At 45.2% G+C, this 26,256-nt stretch overlaps 1 protein-coding gene across 1 annotated transcript; it reads left to right on the top strand.

Annotated features, from left to right (window-relative positions):
• Window positions 1-4,682: 4,682 nt before the first annotated feature.
• Window positions 4,683-26,012, top strand: LOC311146943 (uncharacterized protein; the record flags this gene model as incomplete). Its single annotated transcript, XM_084183557.1, has 18 exons — window positions 4,683-6,734; window positions 16,164-16,296; window positions 16,476-16,596; window positions 16,705-16,809; window positions 16,919-17,015; window positions 20,809-20,961; window positions 21,181-21,234; window positions 21,714-21,814; window positions 21,933-22,061; window positions 22,183-22,279; window positions 22,358-22,430; window positions 22,527-22,663; window positions 22,732-22,982; window positions 24,182-24,256; window positions 24,426-24,627; window positions 24,899-25,009; window positions 25,290-25,478; window positions 25,743-26,012. The coding sequence occupies 18 exons, from the start codon at window positions 4,683-4,685 to the stop codon at window positions 26,010-26,012; spliced, it is 4,350 nt and encodes a 1,449-aa protein (XP_084039683.1).
• Window positions 26,013-26,256: the final 244 nt, after the last annotated feature.

Below are 26,256 nucleotides of genomic sequence, written 5' to 3'. Positions count from 1 at the left end.
GAGAGATACGGCTGTGATAGGCTGTCAACACGATGATAGCCTGTCACCACGACGACCAGTGCCACGACAGCAGGAGGGAGGAAACAGGAAGTGTTTGAGCTACAGCGAGCGCTAAAAGATTTTTCTTCTGCACGTGGAGAGAGAGAGATTTTTTTTATTTTGAAAATACCTTTATTGGTCCAATAGTTACATCATTTCAGGCACAAATTTCACTTCATTGTAACGGAACAAAAAAGAGAGAGAGCTTGACAGAGAGAAAGAGCGACAGCGAGAGAGCGAGAGACGGGGTGGTAATGGAGATGGAGAGAAAAGGGTGGGAAGAGGGATAAAAGGAGAAAGAGAGGGAGGGAGAGCTCTCCACTGGCCTGCAGTGCGGTCTCAGGGAGGGAGAGAGGGAGGGAGAGCTCTCCACTGGCCTGCAGTGCGGTCTCAGGGAGGGAGAGAGGGAGGGAGAGCTCTCCACTGGCCTGCAGTGCGGTCTCAGGGAGGGAGAGAGGGAGGGAGAGCTCTCCACTGGCCTGCAGTGCGGTCTCAGGGAGGGAGAGAGGGAGGGAGAGCTCTCCACTGGCCTGCAGTGCGGTCTCAGGGAGGGAGAGAGGGAGGGAGAGCTCTCCACTGGCCTGCAGTGCGGTCTCAGAGAGGGAGGGAGAGCTCTCCACTGGCCTGCAGTGCGGTCTCAGGGAGGGAGAGAGGGAGGGAGAGCTCTCCACTGGCCTGCAGTGCGGTCTCAGGGAGGGAGAGAGGGAGGGAGAGCTTTCCACTGGCCTGCAGTGCGGTCTCAGGGAGGGAGAGAGGGAGGGAGAGCTCTCCACTGGCCTGCAGTGTCGTCTCAGGGAGGGAGAGAGGGAGGGGAAACAGAGAGAGAGGGGTTGTTGATGTCCACTGATGAAAGATAAAGACAGGAGGGCGGCAAGGGAAGTGCTGCTGTGTGCAGGGATGGGGGGGAAACACACACATGAACAGACTATGTTAGCTGGGATTCCCATACCAGTGAGAGCTATTAGAATCCCTGTAGGGTACCTGTTGAGGAAGAAGTGTTTGTGTGTGTGTGTGTGTGTGTGGTTAGAGTGCCAGCTGTCTGAAGAAGAGGTTTAATACAGTGTAATGAATGTGTCCTCTTCAACATCACAGGAAGCCAACGCTGCAGGACATTAGCATGGCACAGAGGGGGACTGTGTGTATGCATATGTCACATGTGCATGTGTGTGTGTGTGAAAGACAGACTAGATGAGAGAGAGAGGAATTTTGTATCCCAACCCCTACCCAATAGACACTACTAGATATTTAAGCAATATGTTAAATTACTTCAACTTGCCTTCTGATAGGCTGGGTGGAATTTTAGCCTTTTTTTTACACCTTCAGTTATCTAATCATTTCAGATCTAGGAGTGCCTACACTCTTAGAAAATACAATTCTATCTAGAACCTAAAAGTGGTTTTCAGATGTCCCTATGGGAGAGCCCTTTGAAGAACCCTTTCGGGTTCCAGCCAGGTAGAACCCTTTTGGGTTCCATTCATAACCCTTTCCACAGAGGGTTCTATATGGAACCCAAATGGGTTATTCGAAGGGTTCTCCCATGGGGACAGCTGAAGAACCCTTTTGGAACCCTTTTTTCTAAGTGTAGAGCAGGTGCACTGCATCTGACCAACAGTAGGCACTTCTGAACAGTAGATGGCAGTGTTGCTGTACTTGTCTCAGACCCATACATTTTACATTTTAGTCATTTTAGCAGACGCTCTTATCCAGAGCGACTTACAGTTAGTGAGTGCATTCATACTTTTTATTTTATTTTTCATCGAACCCACAACCCTGGCATTGCAAACGCCATGCTCTACCAACTGAGCTACATCCATAGACCCCAGAGATTATAAGTGATTGTGTGTTTGCCATAAGAAGCCATAATAAAGTGTTTTTTAATGTTCTGCTGATTAAATCATGTCAACTGTGTGATCCCCTGGTGGATGTGATAAACTCTCAATAGGGCCATCTATAGATCTCCATCTGGTTCACAATTGGCTGCCAAAACTCAGCCCCACATCTGACACACACACACACACACACACTGCTGTTATTGTTGTTGGCTTCCTCTCCTGGTTTGTCTGAGATCAAAGTTGGCCTGGAAACAGGGCAGAAGGAAACAAACTGAGGGCAGATTTGCAGGAGGTCATGAACCAACACGAACCTTCTTCCTTTTACTGTATCTTCTCATCCTATTTCTCTCAATGGCAGTCTGAATGGGATTGTGGAGAACAATGCTCCTCTAACTCTCATTTTTAGTCTTTCTGTCTCTTTTCTTTCTCATCCTTAGTCTCTCCCCCACCTCCCTCTCTCTCACTCCTCTCCCCCCACCTCCCTCTCTCTCACTCCTTACATTTACATGTTTTACATCTTAGTCATTTAGCAGACTTTCTTATCCAGAGTGACTTACATGAATCTTAAAATAGCTAGGTGAGACAACCACATATCACAGTTGTAGTAAGTACATTTTTCTCAAAGAATTTATCAGCAAAGTCAGTCTCACTCCTCTCCCTCTATCCTTCTCCCCCCATTATCCCTCTCTGCCTCTCTCCCCCTCTCTCTCTCCCGCTGTACAGTAGTTGTATGATTGGGTGATATTTATATAATCTAGGTCCCAGTGCCACCTGGGAGAATGGTACATATCCAGGTCAGAACTCACCATAGCCCCAATACTCTATAGCCCAGTCTGCCCTGCTCGGTTCTACTCTTCTCTGCCTGCCAGGAGGAGAGGCAGGGCTGGCTGGCTACAGGTAAGCTGCTCCACTTTAACCTCCTTTTGTGAATGGTGAATATACTTTACTGTACAGCACTTTTCAACGTGGAAATTAATAACACTTAGGGAACTAATATGTAGGCTGACAGTAATTAATTTATTGATTGACTAATAGTTTGATTGATAGGCTAATAGCTATTTCCACTTGAATTCTCCATGTGCTCAGCAGCTAAGCAGTCGGCCTGGGTGCCTGTCTTTGTCTAATTAGTGGGACCAGAACATTGCATATAGCATTGTTCAGTTGATATCCTCTTAAGTCACCGCTGTCGCTAACAATACGGCTAAGAGTCTGGACAGCCAGTTACTCTGTGTGGGTATCAACCAACCAAACAGGACAGACAGCACCAGTGAGGCATGCTGGTGCCCCCTCCCCTCCATTTGTTTTTACACTGCTGCTACCAACTGTCTATTATCTACGTATAGTCACTTTACCCCTACCTACATGTACAAATTACCTCGACTAACCTGTACCCCCGCACATTGACTCGGTACCGGTACCCCCTGTATATAGCCTCGTTATTGTTATTTTGTTGTGTTACTTTGTATTATTTTTTACTTTAGTTTATTTGGTAAATCTTTTCTTAACTCTTTCTTGAACTGCATTGTTGGTTAAGGGCTTGTAGGTAAGCATTTCACGGTAAGGTCTACACCTGTTGTATTCAGCGCATGTGACAAATAAAGTTTGATTTGATTTAATGCTTGGTTAGACTGAATACCATAAACAGGCCACTGTGGTATCCTACCAGCCATCAGAAGGGCTCCTCATTTGGGGTGTTATGGTTCATTATTAGCATAATAATATCATTATTAGGCCTATCATTACTCCCAAGAGACTATCTCCCTAGTGTGCTAAATAGAGGGGGTTACATTCATTATCATCATCCACCCTCTCTCTCTCTCAGGCTATGATTGTAAGTGTTCACACTGAGGTAGTTTACACAGGATTACAGTGAGATAATCCACTTTCAGTATTTAGTGACATGAGCTGCCATCTGTCCTCTGTTAGCACACTGAGAGCACAGGTTTATGCCATGCAAAATCCTTCTCAAAGACATTTCTATAGGATGGAGACAGGACTGGAGAGGCAGAAAAATCTAGCAACCTGAATATGATATGAGAGCAGTCTTTCGTGCACGCGCACTTTCACTTTGATGGTCTCTGGTGGCGCACCAAGTGGTAAGTGAACGGAGCGCGCGTTGTCTGCGCAAGGTGTGGGGAGTTGCGAAGTTTGGCATTTCTACAATGAACCGAGGACAATTCAATCAGCGTTTGTAAAGGCGTGGACGCAGGGACAATACTGGTGAATATAAATGCTGTTAAAATTCAATAGCGATAATCAAATGTACCTGCTTTCGAATGCGTTGTAGTTGTATTTCAGCTTTGCAAACAGGTAAGAACCAATAGGACTATATTATTTTCGGATATAAGATTGGAGTTAACAAACAGTAGCCTACTGTAGGCTAAATGTCGTTTTTTTGCTATGTTTTACATGTTTTATCATGATTGTTAGTAGGTAGTTAACCTCATCCCCAGGCTAATTGCGCAGGGGCAGAAGTGTCTGGTGAACATTATTATTAGTAGGTAGGCCTAGTTGGAAGTAGGCTATGAAAAACAAACATTAAATGATAATTTGATATGAAATACAGATTTTTCTTCTGCATTTTTCTTAAGTCAAAAGCACCACTGCCATTCCATGACTGTAATTTCCTCTGCTGTTAACTGACCTATGTCTCTCTCCTAGTGTGTTTTTTCTGTAGACGGTGGACAGAGTCCTAAAGCTTAACTGGTTTGGAAACAGAGAGGTACCTTCTAACCCTGTCTAATAAGGGAGACATGCAAACTTGACATCCTTCATTGAACTCCATACCTCTCCACCAGACTCCAGCCCCAGATGATGCGGACGAACAATAAAGGCCGTAGCGCCTCCCCCCACAGGAACGCCTACAAGTCTGACTTCCACACCATCAAATACTCCTTGGACACCGCGACCAAGCCTAGACCTACTTCGCTGAGCCTCTCTATCCCTTCACCAGGCCCCATGGCGGTCCCTCACACCAGGACCAGCAGTGCCAGTGGCCCTGGTGAGTGTTCCAGGGGTAGGACCCTCAGTCCTAGAGGGACCAAGATCAGAGACAACATCTTCCTCCAGATGGACAGCCAACAGCACCTCCTCCACCCCTTGTCTCAGACCCTACCCAAATGCGCTCTCAGCTACAGCTCTGTCCGGAGCAGTGTGGCCAGCATGTCCAGCGTAGAATCATCTATGCTAGATAAACCGTCCAAGGCAGAGGAGATAGCAGAGATAGACAGAGCGGCTCTAGCTCAAAAGTTCTCTGTGACCCGGAAGCTGTTTGAGACGGTCAGCGGGGGTCAAAGTTTAAAGGTCAGCCCTGGCAGAGATAGCAGGGGGTCTGTGGATGGGAGGGGGGAAGAAGGGGGCATGGGGAGAGAGGAGCTGACATCCACGTCAGAAAGCGAAGGAGAGGGGGAGAGGAGGAAAGAGAGGGAGGACAGAAAACCCATCAACATACACACACACATTTCTCTACCAAACATAGAACTCCACACACACACTTTATCACTGGACACCAGCTTGTCTGCACCCCTTCACCCTGTTAATGGTCACTCCAGTGAGACTTTTTCCCCTGATGGCCCAAGTCCTACGACTGACCCCTCAGACAGCAGGAGTGTGTGTGATGGAAGTGTGTTAGATGGGAGTGTGTGTGAGGATTCCGTGTGCTCCCATGTATTCAACCCACCTAGCCCAGCACCCAGCTCTCCTCACTCTCAGCCTCCATCCCCTTCTTATGACTCCCCTAGTCCTCTCACCCCAGTCTCCCCCTGTTCTGACCAGTCTGACTTCTATGGCCCTAGTAGTCCTAATGCTGACAACAGAAGTTTGTCTGAGGGGAATGACCCTAATGACCTTTACATGACCCCTGGTGACCCTTTGACCCCCACCGAGAGGTCAAGGGCTAGGACTGTGAGGGCAGAGCTAGTGGAGGTGAAGAACGAGTCGTCTGAGAGCGAAGGGAACGAGGCAGAGGAGGATGAGGACACCATAAAGAAGGAAGAGGAGACCATGAAGGAAGAGGAGGAAAGCAAGAGGGAGGAGAGCAATGAGAATAACCTGGTGGATGATGTGTTTGAAGAATCCAGAGTGGAACCTAGAATGTTAGAACAGAGAATGGTTGAACCTACAGCGCAAACTAAAATGGTGGAACAGAGAACAGTTGAACCTCCAGTAGAACACAGAATGGTAGAACCCTCGTTAAGAGAGTGTGTGGAGGGATTCCCTGACAGTTCTGAGGTGAGAGAGAAGGAATCAGGGAGAGACATGTTCCAGCAGGAGATAGAATGGAGGGAGGGGCAAATGGAGGGAGAAAGCAGACAGTATAGAGAAGAAGGGACGACAGGAGAGAGTAAGATGGAGAACGAGAAGGTAGGGACGGAAGAAAGAGATGAGGCAGGAGAGCAGGAGAAAGTTGAGGATAGAGGAAGCATGTGCAATAAGAGCAAAGAAGAAGAAGAAGAGGAGAGAGAGGAGGACGGGAACGAGAAGGCCGGATTGGAGCCAAGAGAGGATAGGGTGAAGGAGGAAGAGAGAGAGGAAGAAGAGAGGAAGTGCAGATGGAGAGTGGACGTGAAGGATGAGGACAAAGAGAGAGAAGAGAGAGAGTGCCCCGAGAGAGGAGAGGAGAAGAATGGATCTGCCATCATCCTTGGGATTGAGAACGAGGCCTTCGCGGAAGACAGGGAACGGGACTCGGAGTGTCGTCATGGCGATTGGTTGTGTCCTAGAGAGGACTCAGAAAGATGTCCAACTCCGGATCCAGAGGAGCAGCTCTCTGCTGAATATGAGGAGATTCCCGGTCTTCCTCATGAGGATGATGAGGATTTTGCTAAGACAAGGAAGGTCAAATTCTCTACAGCACCAATCAAGGTAAACCCCCCCCCCCCAATTGCATTGTTAGAAAAACAACACAAAAACACTCACCCCATTGGGTTTGATAAAGGGGTGCCAGATTTTGATTCAGAGAGTAAGTATGGCCCAATCCCTTAGTTGTGGTAAAATGAAAAGCATGGATAGAATAGCTGAAGAGTGAAGGGTTTATGAATAGATGGAGAGTCATTTGAACCCTACAGACACATTTATATCCCATCAGGTTAAGAGGAGACAGGCAAGATCTCATGCTCTGTCAGGTATTCAGTTCAGAACAGCTGAGGTGTAAGAACAAGTCAAAGTTTATTGGTCGTGTACACAGATTTGCAGATGTTATCAGGTGCAGAGAAATGCTTGTGTTTCTAGCTCCAACAGTGCAGTAATAATACCTAGTAATAATACCTAGCAATACAAAACAATACGCACATAATCCAAAAAGAAAGAAATTAAGAAATAACAGAACGAGCAATGTCAGTGTCCGGTATTTACAGTTGATGTCGTAAGTTACACCTCAGCCAAATACATTTAAACTCAGTTTTTCACAATTCCTGACATTTAATCCTAGTAAAAATTCCCTGTCTTAGGTAAGTTAGGATCACCACTTTATTTTAAGAATGTGAAATGTCAGAATAATAGTAGAGATTTATTAAAGTTTTTATTTCTTTCATCACATTCCCAGTGGGTCAGAAGTTTACATACACTCAATTAGTATTTGGTAGCATTGCCTTTAAATTGTTTAACTTGGGTCAAACGATTCGGGTAGCCTTCCACAAGCTTCCCACAATAAGTTGGGTGAATTTTGGCCCATTCCTCCTGACAGAGCTGGTGTAACTGATTCACGTTTGTAGGCCTCCTTGCTTGCACACGCCTTTTCAGTTCTGCCCACACATTTTCTATAGGATTGATGTCAGGGCTTTGTGATGGCCACTCCAATACCTTGACTTTGTTGTCCTTAAGCCAACTTTGGAAGTATGCTTGGGGTCATTGTCCATTTGGAAGACCCATTTGCGACCAAGCTTTAACTTCCTGACTGATGTCTTGAGATGTTGCTTCAATATATCCACATCATTTTCCTTCCTCATGATGCCATCTATTTTGTGAAGTGCACTAGTCCCTCCTGCAGCAAAGCACCCCCACAGCATGATGCTGCCACCCCGGTGCTTCACGGTTGGGATGGTGTTCTTCGGCTTGCAAGTGCCCCCCTTTTTCCAACATAACGATGGTCATTATGGGCAAACAGTTCTATTTTTGTTTCATCAGACCAGAGGACATTTCTCCAAAAAGTAAGATCTTTGTCCCCATGTGCAGTTGCAAACCATAGTCTGGCTTTTTTATGGCGGTTTTGGAGCAGTGGCTTCCTCCTTCCTGAGCGGCCTTTCAGGTTATGTCGATATAGGACTCGTTTTACTGTGGATATAGATACTTGTCATGCACAAAGTAGATGTCCTAACCGACTTGCCAAAACTATAGTTTGTTAACAAGAAATGTGTGGAGTGGTTGAAAAACAAGTTTTAATGACTCCAACCTAAGTGTATGTAAACTTCCGACTTCAACTGTATATATATATACACATACAGTACCATTCAAAAGTTTGGACATACCTACTAATTCAAGGGTTTTTCTTTATTTGTACTATTCTTTACATTGTAGAATAATAGTGAAGACATCAAAACTATGAAATAACACATATGGAATCATGTAGTAACTAAAAAAGTGTTAAACAAATCAAAACATATTTTATATTTGAGATTCTTCAAATAGCCACCCTTTGCCTTGATGACAGCTTTGCACACTCTTGGCATTCTCTCAACCAGCTTCAGCTGGAATGCTTTTCCAACCGTCTTGAAGAAGTTCCCACATATGCTGAGCACTTGTTGGCTGCTTTTCCTTCACTCTAACGTCCGACTCATCCCAAACCATCTCAATTGGGTTGAGGTCGGGGGATTGTGGAGGCCAGGTCATCTGATGCAGCATTCCATCACTCTCCATCTTGGTCAAATAGCCCTTACACAGCCTGGAGGTGTGTTGGGTCATTGTCCTGTTGAAAAACAAATGATAGTCCCACTAAGCCCAAACCAGATTGGATGGTGTATTGCTGCAGAATGCGGTGGTAGCCATGCTGGTTAAGTGTGCCTTGAATTCTAAATAAATCACAGACAGTGTCACCAGCAAAGCACCCCCAGTCCATAACACCTCCTCCTCCATGCTTTACGGTGGAAACTACACATGCAGAGTTCATCCGTTCACCCACACCGCGTCTCACAAAAACATGGCAGTTTGAACCAAAAATCTCAAATTTGGACTCCAGACCAAAGGACAAATTTCCATCAGTCTAATGTCCATTGCTGATGTTTCTTGGCCCAAGCAGGTCTCCTCTTCTTGTTGGTGTCCTTTAGTAGTGGTTTCTTTGCAGCAATTCGACCATGAAGGCCTGATTCACACAGTCCCCTCTGAACAGTTGATGTTGAGATGTGTCTTTTACTTGAACTCTGTGAAGCATTTATTTGGGCTGCAATTTCTGAGGCTGGTAACTCTAATGAACTTAACTCTGGGTCTTCCATTCCTGTGGCGGTCCTCATGAGAGCCAGTTTCATCATAGCTCATAGCACTTGAAGAAACGTTCAAAGTTCTTGAAATGTTCTGTATTGACTGACCTTCATGTCTTAAAGTAATGATGGACTGTCGTTTCTCTTTGCTTATTTGAGCTGTTCTTGCCATAATATGGACTTGGTCTTTTACCAAATAGGGCTATCTTCTGTATACCACCCCCTACCTTGTCACAACACAAGTGATTGGCTCAAACGCATTAAGAAGGAAAGAAATTCCACAAATTAACTTTTAAGAAGGCACACCTGTTAATTGAAATGCATTTCAGGTGACTACCTCATGAAGCTGGTTGAGAGAATGCCAAGAGTGTGCAAAGCTGTCATCAAGGCAAACGGTGGCTATTTGAAGAATCTTTTGATTTGTTTAACACGTTTTTAGTTACTACATGATTCCATATGTGTTATTTAATCGTTTTGATGTCTTCACTATTATTCTACAATGTAAAAAATAGTAAAAATAAAGAAAAACCCTTGAATGAGCAGGTGTGTCAAAACATGTTGACTGGTAATGTGTGTGTGTGTGTATGTGTGTATATACAGCTGCGGAAAAAATTAAGAGACCACTGCAAAATTATCAGTTTCTCTGGTTTTACTATTTATAGGTATGTGTGTGTGTAAAAATAACATTTTTGTTTTATTCTATAAACTACTGACAACATTTCTCCCAAATTCCAAATAAAAATATTGTCATTTAGAGCATTTATTTGCAGAAAATGACAACTGGTCAAAATAACAAAAAAGATGCAGTGTTGTCAGACCTCGAATAACGCAAAGAAAATAAGTTAATGTTCATTTTTGAACAACACAATAGTAATGTTTTAACTTAGGAAGAGTTTAGAAATCAATATTTGGTGGAATAACCCTGATTTTCAATCACAGCTTTCATGCGTCTTTCACATTGATGTTGGGTGACTTAATGCCACTCCTGGCGCAAAAATTCAAGCAGCTCGGCTTTGTTTGATGGCTTGTGACCATCCATCTTCCTCTTGATCACATTCCAGAAGTTTTCAATGGGGTTCAGGTCTGGAGATTGGGCTGGCCATGACAGGGTCTTGATCTGGTGGTCCTCCATCCACACCTTGATTGACCTGGCTGTGTGGCATGGCGCATTGTCCTGCTGGAAAAACCAATCCTCAGAGTTGGGGAACAATGTCAGAGCAAAAGGAAGCAAGTTTTCTTCCAGGAGAACCTTGTACGTGGCTTGATTCATGCATCCTTCACAAAGACAAATCTGCCCGATTCCAGCCTTGCTGAAGCACCCCCAGATCATCACCGATCCTCCACCAAATTTCACAGTGGGTGCGAGGCACTCTGGCTTGTAGGCCTCTCCAGGTCTCCGTCTAACCATTAGACAACCAGGTGTTGGGCAAAGCTGAAAATTGGACTCATCAGAGAAGATGGCCTTACTCCAGTCCTCTACGGTTCAATCCTTATGGTCTTTTGCAAACCTCAGCCTGGCTCTTCTTTGCTTCTCATTGATGAAGGGCTTTTTTCTAGCTTTGCACCACTTCAGCCCTGCCCCTAGGAGCTTGTTTCGAACCGTCCTCGCCATGCACTTCACCCCAGCTGCCGTTTGCCATTCTTTTTGTAGGTCACTTGATGTCATCCTACGGTTGTTGAGTGACATTCGAATGAGTTGGCGGTCATCCCGGTCAGTAGAGAGTCGTTTTCGCCCTCTGCCGGTCTGTAGCTTTGTTGTCCCCAATGTCTGCTGCTTGACCTTGTTCTTATTTTAAGGATGGAAGCAACCTGACGCTCACTGTATCCCTCTGCCAGTAAAGCCAGAATTGAACCCTTCTTTTCCTCACTCAACTTTCCTTTTCAACTCTTTTGGCATGGTCAATAGTTGTTTTTTGATTAATATTACTTTTGAGGTACTATTAGCACTGTTTTTGCCATCCAGCTGGTCCTATTGCAAGAGGATAGTGATGACCACATCAGTGGTTTTTATACTTTTCCTCGTTAAATAAGATTTGGTTCATGTGATCACCTAATCAGTACCTAATTCAGTAGAATGAGGTATATAATATAATAATATGCCATTTAGCAGACACTTTTACACAAAGCGACTTACAGTCATGCGTGCATACATTTTTGTGTATGGGTGGTCCCGGGGATCGAACCCACTACCTTGGCTTTACAAGCGCCATGCTCTACCAGCTGAGCAGGTGTGCCTGTGTTGGAATTCAACAGACACTGGAATGGAATGGCTGTCATACATGTAGAGATGCTGATTTAAGAAACATTTGCAGTGGTCTCTTAATATTTTTCCAGAGCTATATATACGCACACACACACTGAACAAAAATATAAACGCAACAATTTCAACGATTTTACTGAGTTACAGTTCATATAAGGAAATCAACCAATTGAAATGCATTCATTAGGCCCTAATCTATGGATTTCACATGACTAGGAAGGGGCGCAGCCACATGGTAGCCAGGCCCAGCAAATCAGAATTTGTTTTTCCCCCACAAAAGGGCTTTATTTCAGACAGAAATACTCCTCAGTTTCATCAGCTGTCCGGGTGGCTGGTCTCAGACGATCCCGCAGGTGAAGAAGCTGGATGTGGAGGTCCTGGGCTGGCGTGGGTACTGGTCGTCTGCGGTTGTGAGACCAGTTGGATGTACTGTCAAATTCTCTAAAACGACGTTGGAGGCGGCTTATGGTAGAGTAAGGAACATTCAACAGCTCTGGTGGACATTCCTGCGGTCAGCATGCCAATTGGCATTGTGTTGTGTGACAAAACTGCACATTTTAGAGTGGCCTTTTATTGTCCCCAGCACAAGGTGCATCTGTGTAATGATCATGCTGTTTAATCAGCTTCTTGATATGCCACACCTGTCAGGGGGATGGATTATTTTGTCAAAGGGGGTGACACTCTAGATCCAAACTGCTACAGACCTATATCCATCCTGCCCTGCCTTTCGAAAGTATTCGAAAGCCAAGCTAACAAACAGATCATCGACCATTTCGAATACCACCGTACCTTCTCCGCTATGCAATCCGGTTTCCGAGCTGGTCACGGGTGCACTTCAGCCACGCTCAAGGTCCTAAACGATATTATAACCGCGATTGATAATAGACAGTACTGTGCAGCCGTCTTCATCGACCTGGCCAAGGCTTTCGACTCTGTCAACCACCGCATTCTTATTGGCAGACTAAATAGCCTTGGTTTCTCAAATGACTGCCTCGCCTGGTTCACCAACTACTTCTCAGATAGAGTTCAGTGTGTCAAATCGGAGGGCCTGTTGTCTGGACCTATGGCAGTCTCTATGGGGGTGCCACAGGGTTCAATTCTTGGGCCGACACTTTTCTCCGTGTATGTCAATGATGTCGCTCTTGCTGCTGGTGACTCTCAGATCCACCTCTACGCAGACGACACCATTTTGTATACATCTGGCCCTTCATTGGACACTGTGTTAACAAACCTCCAAACGAGCTTCAATGCCATACAACAATCCTTCAGTAGCCTTCAACTGCTCTTAAACACTAGTAAAACTAAATGCATGCTTTTCAATCGAACGCTGCTAGCACCCGCCCACCCGACTAGAATCACCACTCTCGACGGGTCTGACCTAGAATATGTGGACAACTACAAATATCTAGGTGTCTGGTTAGACTGTAAACTCAACTTCCAGACTCACATAAAGAATCTCCAATCCAAAGTTAAATCTAGAATCGGCTTCCTATTTCGCAACAAAGCCTCCTTCACTCATGCTGCCAAACATGCCCTCGTAAAACTGACTATCCTACCGATCCTTGACTTCGGCGATGTCATTTACAAAATAGCCTCCAACACTCTACTCAGCAAATTGGATGTAGTCTATCACAGTGCCATCCGTTTTGTCTCCAAAGCCCCATACACTACCCACCACTGTGACCTGTACACTCTTGTTGGCTGGTCCTCACTACATGTTCGTCGTCAAACCCACTGGCTCCAGGCCATCTATAAATCACTGCTAGGCAAATCCCCGCCTTATCTTAGCTCATTGGTCACCATAGCAGCACCCACCCGTAGTCTGCGCTCCAGCAGGTATATCTCACTGGTCATTCCCAAAGCCAACACCTCCTTTGGCCGCCATTCCTTCCAGTTCTCTGCTGCCAATGACTGGAACGAATTGCAAAAATCTCTGAAGCTGGAGATTCTTATCTCCCTCAATAACTTTAAGCATCAGTTGTCAGAGCACCTTACCGATCACTGCACCTGTACACAGCCCATCTGAAATTAGCCCACCCAACTACCTCATCCCTATATTGTTATTTATTTTGCTCTTTTGCACCCCAGTATCTCTATTTGCACATAATCTCTTGCACATCTAGCATTCCAGTGTTAATACTATTGTAATTATTCTGCACTATAGCCTATTTATTGCCTTACCTCCATAACTTGCTACATTTGCACACACTGTATATATATTTTCTGTTGTATTTCTGACTTTATGTTTTTTTTTTTACCCCATATGTAACTCTGTGTTGTTTTTATTGCACTACTTTGCTTTATCTTGGCCAGGTCGCAGTTGTAAATGAGAACCTGTTCTCAACTGGCTTACCTGGTTAAATAAAGGTGAAATAAATAAATAAATAAAAAAAAGGAGACATGCTCACTAACAGGGAAGTAAACAAATTTGTGCACAGAATTTGAGAGAAACAAGCTTTTTGTGTGTGGAACATTTCTGGGATGATTTTATTTCTGCTCATGAAACATGGGACCAACACTTTACATGTTAGGTTTATATTTTTGTTCAGTGCATCTATCTATCTATCAATCATTGACGGCTGGTGGGAGGAGCTATAGGAAGAAGTGCTCATTGTAATGGCTGAAATGGAATAAATGGAATTGTATCAAACATATAGAAACCACGTTTGACTCCGTTCCATTAATTCCATTCTAGCAATTACAATGGGCCCGTCCTCCTATAGCTCCTCCCACCAGCCTCCACTGAGATATATATACATACATTGCATTCAGAAGGTATTCAGACACCTTAACTTTTTCCACATTTTGTTACGTTACAGCCATATTCTAAAATGGATTAAATTAATAAAAATCCTCACCATTCTACACACAATACCCCATAATGACAAAGTAAAAACAGGTTTTTAGATTTTTTTGCTAATTTATAAAATAAAATAAAACTAATTTATATTTACATAAGTATTCAGACCCTTTACTCAGTACTTTGTTGAAGCACCTTTGGCAGAAACTACAACCTTGAGTCTTTTTGGGTATGACGCTACAAGCTTGAAACACCTGTATTTGGGGAGTTTCTCCCATTCTTCTCTGCAGATCCTCTCAAGCTCTGTCAGGTTGGATGGGGAGCGTCGCTGAACAGCTATTTCAAGTCCGGGCTCTGGCTGGGCCACTCAAGGACATTCAGAGACTTGTCCCAAAGTCACTCCTGCATTGTCTTGGCTGTGTGTTTAGGGTCTTTGTCCTGTTGGAAGGTGAACCTTCGCCTCAGTCTGAGGTCCTGAGCGCTCTGGAGCAGGTTTTCATCAAGGATCCCTCTGTGCTTTGCTCCGTTCATCTCTCCCTCGATCCTGACTAGTCTCCCAGTCCCTGCTGCTGAAAAACATTCCCACAGCATGATGCTGCCACCACCATGCTTCACCGTAGGGATGGTGCCAGGTTTCCTCCAGACGTGACGCTTGGCATTCTGGCCAAAGAGTTAAATATTGGTTTCATCAAACCAGAGAATCTTGTTTCTCATGGTCTGAGAGTCTTTAAGTGCCTTTTATTGAGGAGTGGCTTCCGTCTGGCTACTGTACCAATAAGGCCTGATTGGTGCAGTGCTGCAGAGATGGCTGTCCTTCTTGAAGATTATTCAATCTCCACAGAGGAACTCTGGAGCTCTGTCAGAGTGACCATCGGGTTCTTGGTCACCTCCCTGACCAAGGCCCTTTTCCCCCGATTGCTCAGTTTGGCCGGGTGGCCAGATCTAGGAAGAGTCTTGGTGGTTCCAAACTTCTTCCATTTAAGAATAATGGAGGCCACAGTGTTCTTGGGGACCTTCAATGCTTCAGAAATGTTTTGGTACCCTTCCCCAGATCTGTGCCTCGACACAATCCTGTCTCGGAGCTCTACGGACAATTCCGATATTTATGGGGGGTAGATTGAGGAGGGGAAAAAAACAATTTTATTAATTTTAAAATAAGGCTTTAACGTAACAAAGTGGAAAAAGTCATGGGGTCTGAATATTTTCAGAATGCACTGTATATATAATGGTGTGTATGGACAGTATATGAATAGAAAAGGTAGTTGTATAGGATGAGCCATGACTAGAATACAGTATAGAACATTCATCTACCCTACTGTATGTGACTCCACATTAGTCTTTTCAGTGTGAGGGATTCCAGTCAGGATCTAAAATCTCCCAGACATCTCAGCCCATGTGTGGCTGCCATGTCTTCTGAGAGCTTTGCTGAGTATGGCACTGTTGGCACACATTTCACCAGGTCAGTGTGTATTTAGGATTTAATTACCGGCAAATGAAGTCCCAAAACTGTTCGAGGACCATTTTGTCTAAGACGTTCCTTGCCTCTGAGATTGAACTGCAGTACATGGATTTGCAATGACTCAGCATTGTGTGTGTTAAGCTGTATGTGTTAAGACTAAGCGTCTGCTACAGCTTGTGTTTCCATCTAACACCCCAGTCATATTGGAGCATCTGACAACATAAACAGTATGGTGTGGTATCAAGTCCAGCTGGCAGAGAGAGGGGAGACAATCTGGGGGACCAAGAAAACCAAAGACTGGCATACATACACTAAACTTGACAATGAAAGATGTGATGATAATGGTGTATGTACTCTCTCTCAGGTGTTCCTTACCTACTCTAATGCGGACTATGACAGGCATAATGATGATGTTGACCCCGTGTCTGCCTCTGCTGAATATGAAATGGAGAAGAGAGTGGACAAGATGGACCTCCTCCCTGTCCAGATAGAGAAAGGTTGGTCCCTCTCTGCTATCGCTCTCCCTCTATCCTTTACCTCTTCCATTCCTTTATATTCCTCTCTCCTTATCTCTTTTACTTCTCTCTCACGCCCTTCATCAGCCCATCTCTCTCTCTCTCCTTCTGTTTTTACACCTACTCTTTGTCCAACTCCCCCTTTCTCTGTCTGTCTGTAGGAGACGAGGGTCTGGGTATCAGTATAATAGGGATGGGGGTAGGGGCTGACCAGGGTCTGGAGAAGCTGGGCATCTTCGTTAAGACCATCACAGAGAACGGAGCTACACAACAGGACGGACGGTGAGAATCTGATCTAAGGGCAATGATGCCTTCCTTTCTAATGGTAGGATGTGAGTGTAATACTGTAAGCTGATCCTAGATCTGTGTATCTCTGTGTGTGTGTGTCAGTATCCAGGTGAATGACCAGATAGTGGAGGTGGATGGGGTCAGTCTGGTCGGAGTCACACAGCTGTTTGCTGCCACTGTGCTGAAGAACACCATTGGCACTGTCAAGTATACACACACACACACACGCACACACACACACACATACACAGAACCTAAGCCGATTGGTTGTACCACTTAACACAGGCTCCTGATTTGTCATTGTCTCTCACTGCAGGTTTTTGATAGGCCGGGAGAAGAAGGGGGAGGAGAGTGAGGTGGCTCGTCTGATCACTCAGAGTCTGGAGCAGGACAAGAGACCACCTACAGTGGAGGTAGGTGTGTGTGACTGTGTATACAGTGCCTTCAGAAAGTATTCACACCCCTTGACTTTTTCCACATTTTGTTGTTAAAGTGGGATTAAAATGTATTTTGTCATTTTTTGTCAGTGATCTACACAAAATACTCTGTCAAAGTGGAAGAAATTCTAATAAACGATATATACAAAAGTATGTGGACACCCCTTCAAATGAGTGGAGCTACAGTGAGGGAAAAAAGTATTTGATCCCCTGTTGATTTTGTACGTTTGCCCACTGACAAAGATATGATCAGTCTATAATTTTAATGGTAGGTTTATTTGAACAGTGAGAGACAGAATAACAACAAAAAATCCAGAAAAACGCATGTCAAAATTTTTTATAAATTGATTTGCATTTTAATGAGGGAAATAAGTATTTGACCCCCTCTCATTCAGAAAGATTTCTGGCTCCCAGGTGTCTTTTATACAGGTAACGAGCTGAGATTAGGAGCACACTCTTAAAGGGAGTGCTCCTAATCTCAGCTTGTTACCTGTATAAAAGACGCCTGTCCACAGAAGCAATCAATCAATCAGATTCCAAACTCTCCACCATGGCTAAGACCAAAGAGCTCTCCAAGGATGTCAGGGACAAGATTGTAGACCTACACAAGGCTGGAATGGGCTACAAGACCATCGCCAAGCAGCTTGGTGAGAAGGTGACAACAGTTGGTGCGATTATTCGCAAATGGAAGAAACACAAAAGACCTGTCAATCTCCCTCGGCCTGGGGCTCCATGCAAGATCTCCCCTCGTGGAGTTGCAATGATCATGAGAACGGTGAGGAATCAGCCCAGAACTACACGGGAGGATCTTGTTAATGATCTCAAGGCAGCTGGGACCATAGTCACCAAGACAACAATTGGTAACACACTATGCCGTGAAGGACTGAAATCCTGCAGCGCCCACAAGGTCCCCCTGCTCAAGAAAGCACATATACAGGGCCGACTGAAGTTTGCCAATGAACATCTGAATGATTCAGAGGTGTTGTGGTCAGATGAGACCAAAATTGAGCTCTTTGGCATCAACTCAACTCGCCGTGTTTGGAGGAGGAGGAATGCTGCCTATGACCCCAAGAACACCATCCCCACCGTCAAACATGGAGGTGGAAACATTATGCTTTGGGGGTGTTTATCTGTTAAGGGGACAGGACAACTTCACCGCATCAAAGGGACGATGGACGGGGCCATGTACTGTTAAATCTTGGGTGAGAACCTCCTTCCCTCAGCCAGGGCATTGAAAATGGGTCGTGGATGGGTATTCCAGCATGACAATGACCCAAAACACACGGCCAAGGCAACAAAGGAGTGGCTCAAGAAGAAGCACATTAAGGTCCTGGAGTGGCCTAGCCAGTCTCCAGACCTTAATCACATAGAAAATCTGTGGAGGGAGCTGAAGGTTCGAGTTGCCAAACGTCAGCCTCGAAACCTTAGTGACTTGGAGAAGATCTGCAAAGAGGAGTGGAACAAAATCCCTCCTGAGATGTGTGCAAACATTGTGGCCAACTACAAGAAATGTCTGACCTCTGTGATTGCCAACAAGGGTTTTGCCACCAAGTACTAAATCATGTTTTGCAGAGGGGTCAAATACTTATTTCCCTCATTAAAATGCAAATCAATTTATAACATTTTTTATATGCGTTTTCCTGGATTTCTTTGTTGTTATTCTGTCTCTCATTGTTCAAATAAACCTACCATAAAAATTATAGACTGATCATGTCTTTGTCAGTGGGCAAATGTACAAAATCAGCAGGGGATCAAATACTTTTTTCCCTCACTGTATTTCAGCCACACCCGTTGCTGACAGGTGTATAAAATCGAGCACACAGCCATGCAATCTCCATAGACAAACATTGGCAGTAGAATGGCCTTACTGAACAGCTCAGTGACTTTCAACATGACACCATCATAGGATGCCACCTTTCCAACAAGTCAGTCTGTCAAATTTCATGGTTCTTAACGCTACAGCATACAATGACATTCTAGACAATTCTGTGCTTCCAACTTTGTGGTAACAGTTTGGGGAAGGCCTTTTCCTGTTTCAGCATGACAATGCCCCCATGCACAGTGAGGTCCATACAGAAATGGTTTGTCGATCGGTGTGGAAGAACTTGACTGGCCTGCACAGAGGCCTGAGCTCAACCCCATTGAGCCAGGCCTAATCGCCCAACATCAGTGCCCGACCTCACTAATGCTCTTGTGGCTGAATGGAAGCAAGTCCCCGTAGCAATGTTCCAACATCTAGTAGAAAGCCTTCCCAGAAGAGTGGAGGCTGTTATAGCAGCAAAGGGGGGACCAACTTCATATTAATACCCATGATTAATATGGAGACGTTCGACGATCAGGTGTCCACATACTTATAGTCATGTAGTGTATATCTTGATTAGAAAAGTATACAACCCCCAAAATCGATACATGTTAGACTTTGGCAGTAATTGCAGCTGTGAATCTTTCTGGGTAAGTCTCTAAGAGCTTTGCACACCTGGATTGTACAATATTTGCACATTATTCTTTAAGAAAATTATTAAAGCTCTGTCAAGTTGGTTGTTGATCGTTGCTAGACAGAAATGTTCAGCCATTTTGCTAGACAGACAATTTAAGTCAAACTAGGTCACTCAGGGACATTGGTAAGCAGCTCCAGTGTATATTTGGCCTTGTCTTTTAGGTTATTGTCCTGCTGAAAGGTGTATTTGTCTCCCAGTGTCTGTTGGAAAGCAGACTGAAACCGGTTTTCTTTTTATGATTTTGCCTGTCCTTGGCTCTATTCTGTTTATTTTTATCCAACAAAACTCACTAGTCCTTTCCGATGACGAGCATACATGATGCAGGCACCACCGTGCTTGGAAATATGAAGTGGTAATCAGTGATGTTGGATTTGCCTCAAACAAAAACGCTTTGTATTCAGGACATAGTTAACTTCTTTCCCATAGTTTCTGCAGTTTTTCTTTAGTGCCTTATTTCAAACAGGATGCATGTTTTGGAATAAAAAAAATTCCGTACAGGCTTCCTTCTTTTCACTCTGTCATTTAGCTTAGTATTTTTGAGTAATTACAATGCTGGTGATCCATCCAGTTTTCTCCTATCACAGCCATTAAACTCTGTAACTGTTTTAAAGTCACTGTTGGCCTCATGGTGAAATCCCTGAGAGTTTTCCTTCCTCTCCGGCAACTGAGTTAGGAAGGACGCCTGTATCTTTGTAGTGACTGGGTGTATTGATACACCAGCCAAAGTGTAATTAAAAGCTTCACCATGCTCAAAGGATATTAATTGTCTGCTGTTTTTTATCCATCTACCAATAGGTGCCCTTCTTTGCAAGGCATTGGAAAACATCACTGGACTTAGTGTTTGAAATTCACTGCTCGACTGAGGGACCTTACAGATAATTGTATGTGTGGGGTGCAGAGATGAGGTAGACATTAGAAAATTATTATAAACACTATTATTGCACACCGAGTGAGTCCATGCAAATATTATGTAACTTGTTAAGCTCTCCTGAACTCGCCATAAGAAAGGGGTTGAATACTTATTGACTTACAACATTTCAGAGTTTCATTTGCAACTATATTTTACAAATTAAAAACATAATTCCACTTTGACATTATGGGGTATTTTGTGTAGGCCAGTGACACAAAATCTCAATTTAATCCATTAAAAAAATCAGGCTGTAACACAACAAAATGTGGGAAAAGTAAAGGTGTGTGAATACTTTCTGTAGGCACTGTACAGAATCATTCCTAATTGGTTGTACCTGCGTGTGGGTGTTTATGTATCTCAGTTGCTAAATGGAGGTGATGATGGTGGTGGTGCTCTGGGGCTGAGCACAGTGGATGAGAGAGAGGAAGATCTTCTCCTTACAGAGGAGGAGGAGGATGAAGAGGAAGACATAACCAGCCTGGACTCAGCCCAGCTCTGCTTTAAATACCAACAGGTGAGGCAGTCAGATGTGTTGAAGTCTGGTATTGTGTGTGTGTGCGTGCGCTCTGGTGAAGACTAACTTTTTTACCCCTCAGAAGGCATTATGTTCCTGGTCCCAAAACAGCTGCTAGTGTCTGGAGATCTGATGGGATCAGATAGGTGTTAGTGTTAATAAGTGTATTGACTTTGTTTTGTATGAAGTGTTTTCAAGTGTGTTCTGGTCTCGCCTCAGCTCCAGTTAAAGCTCAGGACCAGATCAGACCAACTCTGCCTAGCCCGGGAGAAGGTAGGTCACACTGACGAGACTGTCAAAACGCATGCTAACACACTCGCGCACACACACACTCTTCCTCCCTCTCAGAACAGACTAATTTAGCTCTCTATGAGACGTCCCTGTCTACAGTCTGAATGATTAGTACAGATGCCATGTTCCAATAACCTTGAAAATATACAATTTCTTCTTGTCCGTCTTCCCTGTGTTATCACTGATCTGACATGACAGCATTGATTAAAGCTATCTAATCTAGGCCCATACTTTTACCTATACAATTGTGTTAGATGAGTGATTATTTAGGAAAAAGGAAGGCTGGATCTTCACGGTATTGGAACATGGCTGAAGTGGATTTGTTTTCTGGGTGCTTAGTAGAGTGGGTAGAGGATGTGTCTAAGGGGGTGTCTACTGTCGAGGGATGAGGGATGAGGGCTAGATGAAGGGGCTCATGGTATGGGGCTAGGGAACTGGTTACCCACCTGTCTGTCCTCCAGCTGAGGGTTTGTGAGGAGCAGTGGGCCTCGTGGGAGAGTCGTCAGGATGAGCTGGAGCGGAGTGTCCAGGATGGAGAGGAGAAGGCTGACAAACTAGAGAAGTAATCATCAATTACACTGATCTACCAGTCACTAATTTAGTATGATGGTGATGGAAAATTATGCCAATGGTGGTGATGAACATAATGGTGATGATGAAGAATGTGATTGTTCTTCTAGGTACTGGCAGGAGGCCCAGGCTCTGTGCAGGATTGTGAACCAGCGATTGGCTGACACTCAGAGCCAATTCGACAGCCTAGAGGTCAAATACAGCAAGGCCAAGAGACTGCTGAGGGAATTCCAACACAGGTGAGCTCTGGGTAATGTAGTCAACAGTGAAAATGCCCCTGTAGGCCAATTAGGAATATTCACTGCCTGTTTAGAAAGTATATTTATCTCTGTGTCTGATGGTCCCTCTGTCCCTGTGCAGAGAGAAGGAGAGTGAGAGGAGAGAGGAGGAGCTGCAGAGAGAGATGGAGGAGACCGAGAGGAGACACAGAGATAACGTGGATAGACTACAGAGACAGGTGGGACTGGAGGAGACGACGTAAACTGTACTGTAGTGCTACTACCTGAGTGAGCCAAGTGTTTTTTCCTCTGTTCAGATAGGTCACCTGGAGCGAGGGGAGGCGGTCCCTGAGATCGACAACCAATCACTGGACACCTCATTTACCTCAAGTAAGACACTGCCCCTCAGGTAGCATGTGTCTGTGTGTGTGCGAGCATGTGTGTATCTTTGTGTATTGAGCCTCTCAGACTGTGTGTTTGTTTCAGGTGCAGACTGGAGCATTGTGGTGCCTGAGACGGGTCGGTTGGATACCAGTGCTCACAGGGCCAGAGCACAGCTCGCCCAGAAAGCCAAGAGACACCCTCCCTCACGAGACAAACTCAGAGAGTCCTTCAGGAGACAGGTTAGACATACACACGCACGCACACACATTCCATTGACACACACTGAATGTTCTATCACTCCCTGTAGGGTGAGGAAGACCAGACTCAGGCCTGTGACGAGAAGAGACAATCGCTGACTGCGTGCACACCCCGAGAGGCGGGACGTTCTGTCTCAGCAGGAGGTGACCGTGTCCACTCCAGCACCTCCTCTCTGTCTGCCCTCACCCCCCAGTCCCATCCTCCCTCCTCTCTCCTCACCCCCCAGCCAGGCCAGTCTCCTTCTAAAGAGGACAACTCTTCTACCACACACAAATCAAAGAGAAGATTCCCTGACTTCAGGTAGGTTGCTCACCAGATCCTCTTGTAGTCATAATGTACAGCAAGCCCAATCTCAACCCCTAACCCCTTTCCCCTAGGCACTTCTGAGCAGATAAGATGCACTATACATTCAAAAGTATGTGCACACCGCTTCAAATTAGTGGATTTGGCTATTTCAGCCACCCCTGTTGCTGACAGGTGTATAAAATCGAGCACACAGCCATGCAATCTCCATAGACAAACATTGGCAGTAGAATGGACCGATACTGAAGAGCTCAGTGACTTTCAACGTGGCACCGTCATAGAATGCCACCTTTCCAACAAGTCAGTTTGTCAAATTTCTGCCCTGCTAGAGCTGCCCCAGTCAACTGTAAGTGCTGTTATTGTGAAGTGGAAACATCTAGGAGCAACAACGGCTCAGCCGCGAAGTGGTAGGCCACACAAGGTCACAGAACGGGACCGGTGAGTGCTGAAGCGCGTTGCAACACTCACTACCGAGTTCCAAACTGCCTCTGGAAGCAATGTCAGCACAATAACTGTTTGTCGGGAGCTTCATGAAATGGGTTTCCATGGCCAAGCAGCCGCACACGCAATGCCAAGCTACCTGCCCCAATGCATAGTGCCAACTGTAAAGTTTGGTGGAGGAGGAATAATGGCCTGGGGTTGTTTTACATGGTTCAGGCTAGGCCCCTTAGTTCCAGTGAAGGGAAATCTTAATGCTACAGCATACAATGACATTCTAGATGATTCTGTGCTTCCAACTTTGTGGCAACAGTTTGGGGAAGGTCCTTTCCTGTTTCAGCATGACAATGCCCCCTTGCACAAAGAGATGTCCACTCAGAAATGGTTTGTCGAGATCGGTGTGGAACAACTTGACTGGCCTGCACAGAGCCCTGACCTCAATCCCATCGAACACCGACTGCAAGCCTAATCGCCCAACATCAGTGCACGACCTCACTAATGCTCTTGTGGCTGAATGGAAGCAAGTCCCCGCAGCAATGTTCCAACATCTAGTGGAAAGCCTTCCCAGAAGAGTGGAGGCTGTTATAGCAGCAAAGCGGGGACCAACTCCAAATGAATGCCCATGATTTTGGAATGAGATGTTCGACGAGCAGGTGTCCACATACTTTTGGCCATGTAGTGTATGTATAGGCAATGTGGTAAAAGCTCCACCTTGCCCTCTGATAGTCCTCTAACCTCCCTGTTCTTCTGCCCTCTAGCAGCCTCCGCAAGTCTCTGAGCAGAGGGAGGAAGAGTGAGAAGGAGAAGAACAAGAGAAGGTCCCTGGAACACAGGTAAAACATAGTAGACACACTACGGAACTAGCAGAGAAAACGGGTCCAGTCAATACTATACACACACCATGTACAGCAATTTCTATTTACACACACATTACATTTCTTCTTTCACAGTGTTTCTGCCGTCCCTCTGTTTGACTGTTGTGTTGTCTTTCTCTGTCCCCAGGGGTTCGTGTGGTAACCTGGTAGATGACTCCAGCAGTGGCGTGTCTCCCTCAGGCTCTGTCACCTCCATGCCCTCCTGCCTGCCCTTCTCCTGGTTTGGGGAGCGAGGACGGGAGAGAATGAAGAAGGAGAGAGAGAAGCTTAGGTCGGTCTCCAGCAGCAGTCTACCCTACATGACCACCGGAGGCAGTAGAGACTGCCAGGTGAGAGGGGAGGCGCGCAAGCGCACACACACACCTGGCCTTTCATCTCAGACTACCCTGGACTTCAAATTTAATTTTTGCTCCAAAGCACTTGTTTAGCTCAATAATTGAGTGGCTTATGATTTTGCATGCTTATTTCACCTGGGGCCTTTCATTTTATACTGTACTCACTCTTGACTGTGCGGTTGTTTGTGTGTGTGTGTGTGTGTGTGTGTGCAAGCGTGCTCTTCACAGTGTTTGTGTGAGTCACAAATGTCTTTGCTCATTCTAGAGACTGAGTGTAGCAGATGCAGGCAGTACCAGCTCTGCTCTCCTGTCAGGGATGCTATCAGATATGTCTCTCTCTGGGCGCTCTCAAACTCTCACCTTCTCCTCCTCAGAGGTGAGTCTCTCTCAATCTCTCACATGGTCTCCCTCTATTTCTCACTCCTTCCTCTCTCCCCTTCTCTCTGTCTTATCACCCTTCTCTCTCTGACCTGATTTCTGTTCTAGTTTTCTACCATTCCCTGATTGTTTTCTCCTCTGCTCATATGGCTGGATTGTGGTTTACTTTCCCCTGAATGACCCAGAATGTGATGGAATATTAAGGTGTTAGTTTGTTTTTAATTTTTTAATGTTTTGGGTTTGTGTCGATCTGTCCGTCTGTCTGTCCCTCTCTGTAGACTCTGGAAGATGACTCTGTCCTAGTTGGTAACAATAATCAATGGCAAAGCCAACCCCTGGACCAATGGACCAATCAGCAGGTCTGTCTGTGGTTGATTGGCATTAGCATGGACCAATACGCAGCCGAGTTCACGGCCAATGGTGTGGATGGGCTGCAACTCCTCAATCTGGACAACAACAAACTCAAAGTAGGTTTGTTCTACAGGGAGTCAAGGGCAATGTCTTAATACTGTTAGACATCATCCTCTCCTCACCTTCTGTCCTCAGTGTTCTGATAATTGAAAGGACTGAATGGGTTTCCCTGATCAGTGACCAGCTAGGAAAGGGGGCTAGTGAAGAGTATTGTGACGCATCCCTTCGATGAATGAGTTAATTCCTTATGGATCAGCCCATATGTGTCACATAAATGAAAGTCTCCCTCCCCTTCTTTCTCTTCCCCTCTTTCTCTCTAGGCTCTGGGGGTGTGTAGTCATAGTGACCGTGCTGCTCTGAAGAGAAGGCTGAAGGAGATGAGGAAGACTCTGGAGAGAGAGGAGAGGGCGAAGGGAATGGAGAGAGAGGAAAAGGAAAGTGAGAAGAGGAAGATGGAGATAGAAAGCAGAAGGAAGGGGAAGGAAAGGGAGAAGAGGAGCAATGAGAGTGAAGGAAAGGGGAAGAAGATGGTGGAGGGAAAAGAGGCCAGATGTAGTGGTAAAAAGGTCAGAACAGAGTCACTCTGCTGAAGTCTGCACACTGATCTCTGACCCCTAAACCCAGAAATGTTTTATCTGATAAGTCCTACTACTATTAGGCTCATCTCATGCATTCCAGTCTTTAGACAAGCAGCTATAGTCTCTATTATAGTCTCTCTATCAGCAAAGAAATGTCTTACTGTAAGTCTTCACCGCGGCTGGTGAAATATAGTTTTTATTTATTTTTTAAGTGTTTGTTGCTATGTACAGACGTTTCTATATGCATGTTGTACAG

Source organism: Coregonus lavaretus, assembly GCF_964263955.1.
Source record: "Coregonus lavaretus genome assembly, chromosome: 19".
In the NCBI taxonomy this organism is placed as follows: domain Eukaryota; kingdom Metazoa; phylum Chordata; class Actinopteri; order Salmoniformes; family Salmonidae; genus Coregonus; species Coregonus lavaretus.
The sequence above is the reverse complement of the archived record's forward strand: the minus strand, read 5'-3'. Positions and strand labels throughout refer to the sequence as shown.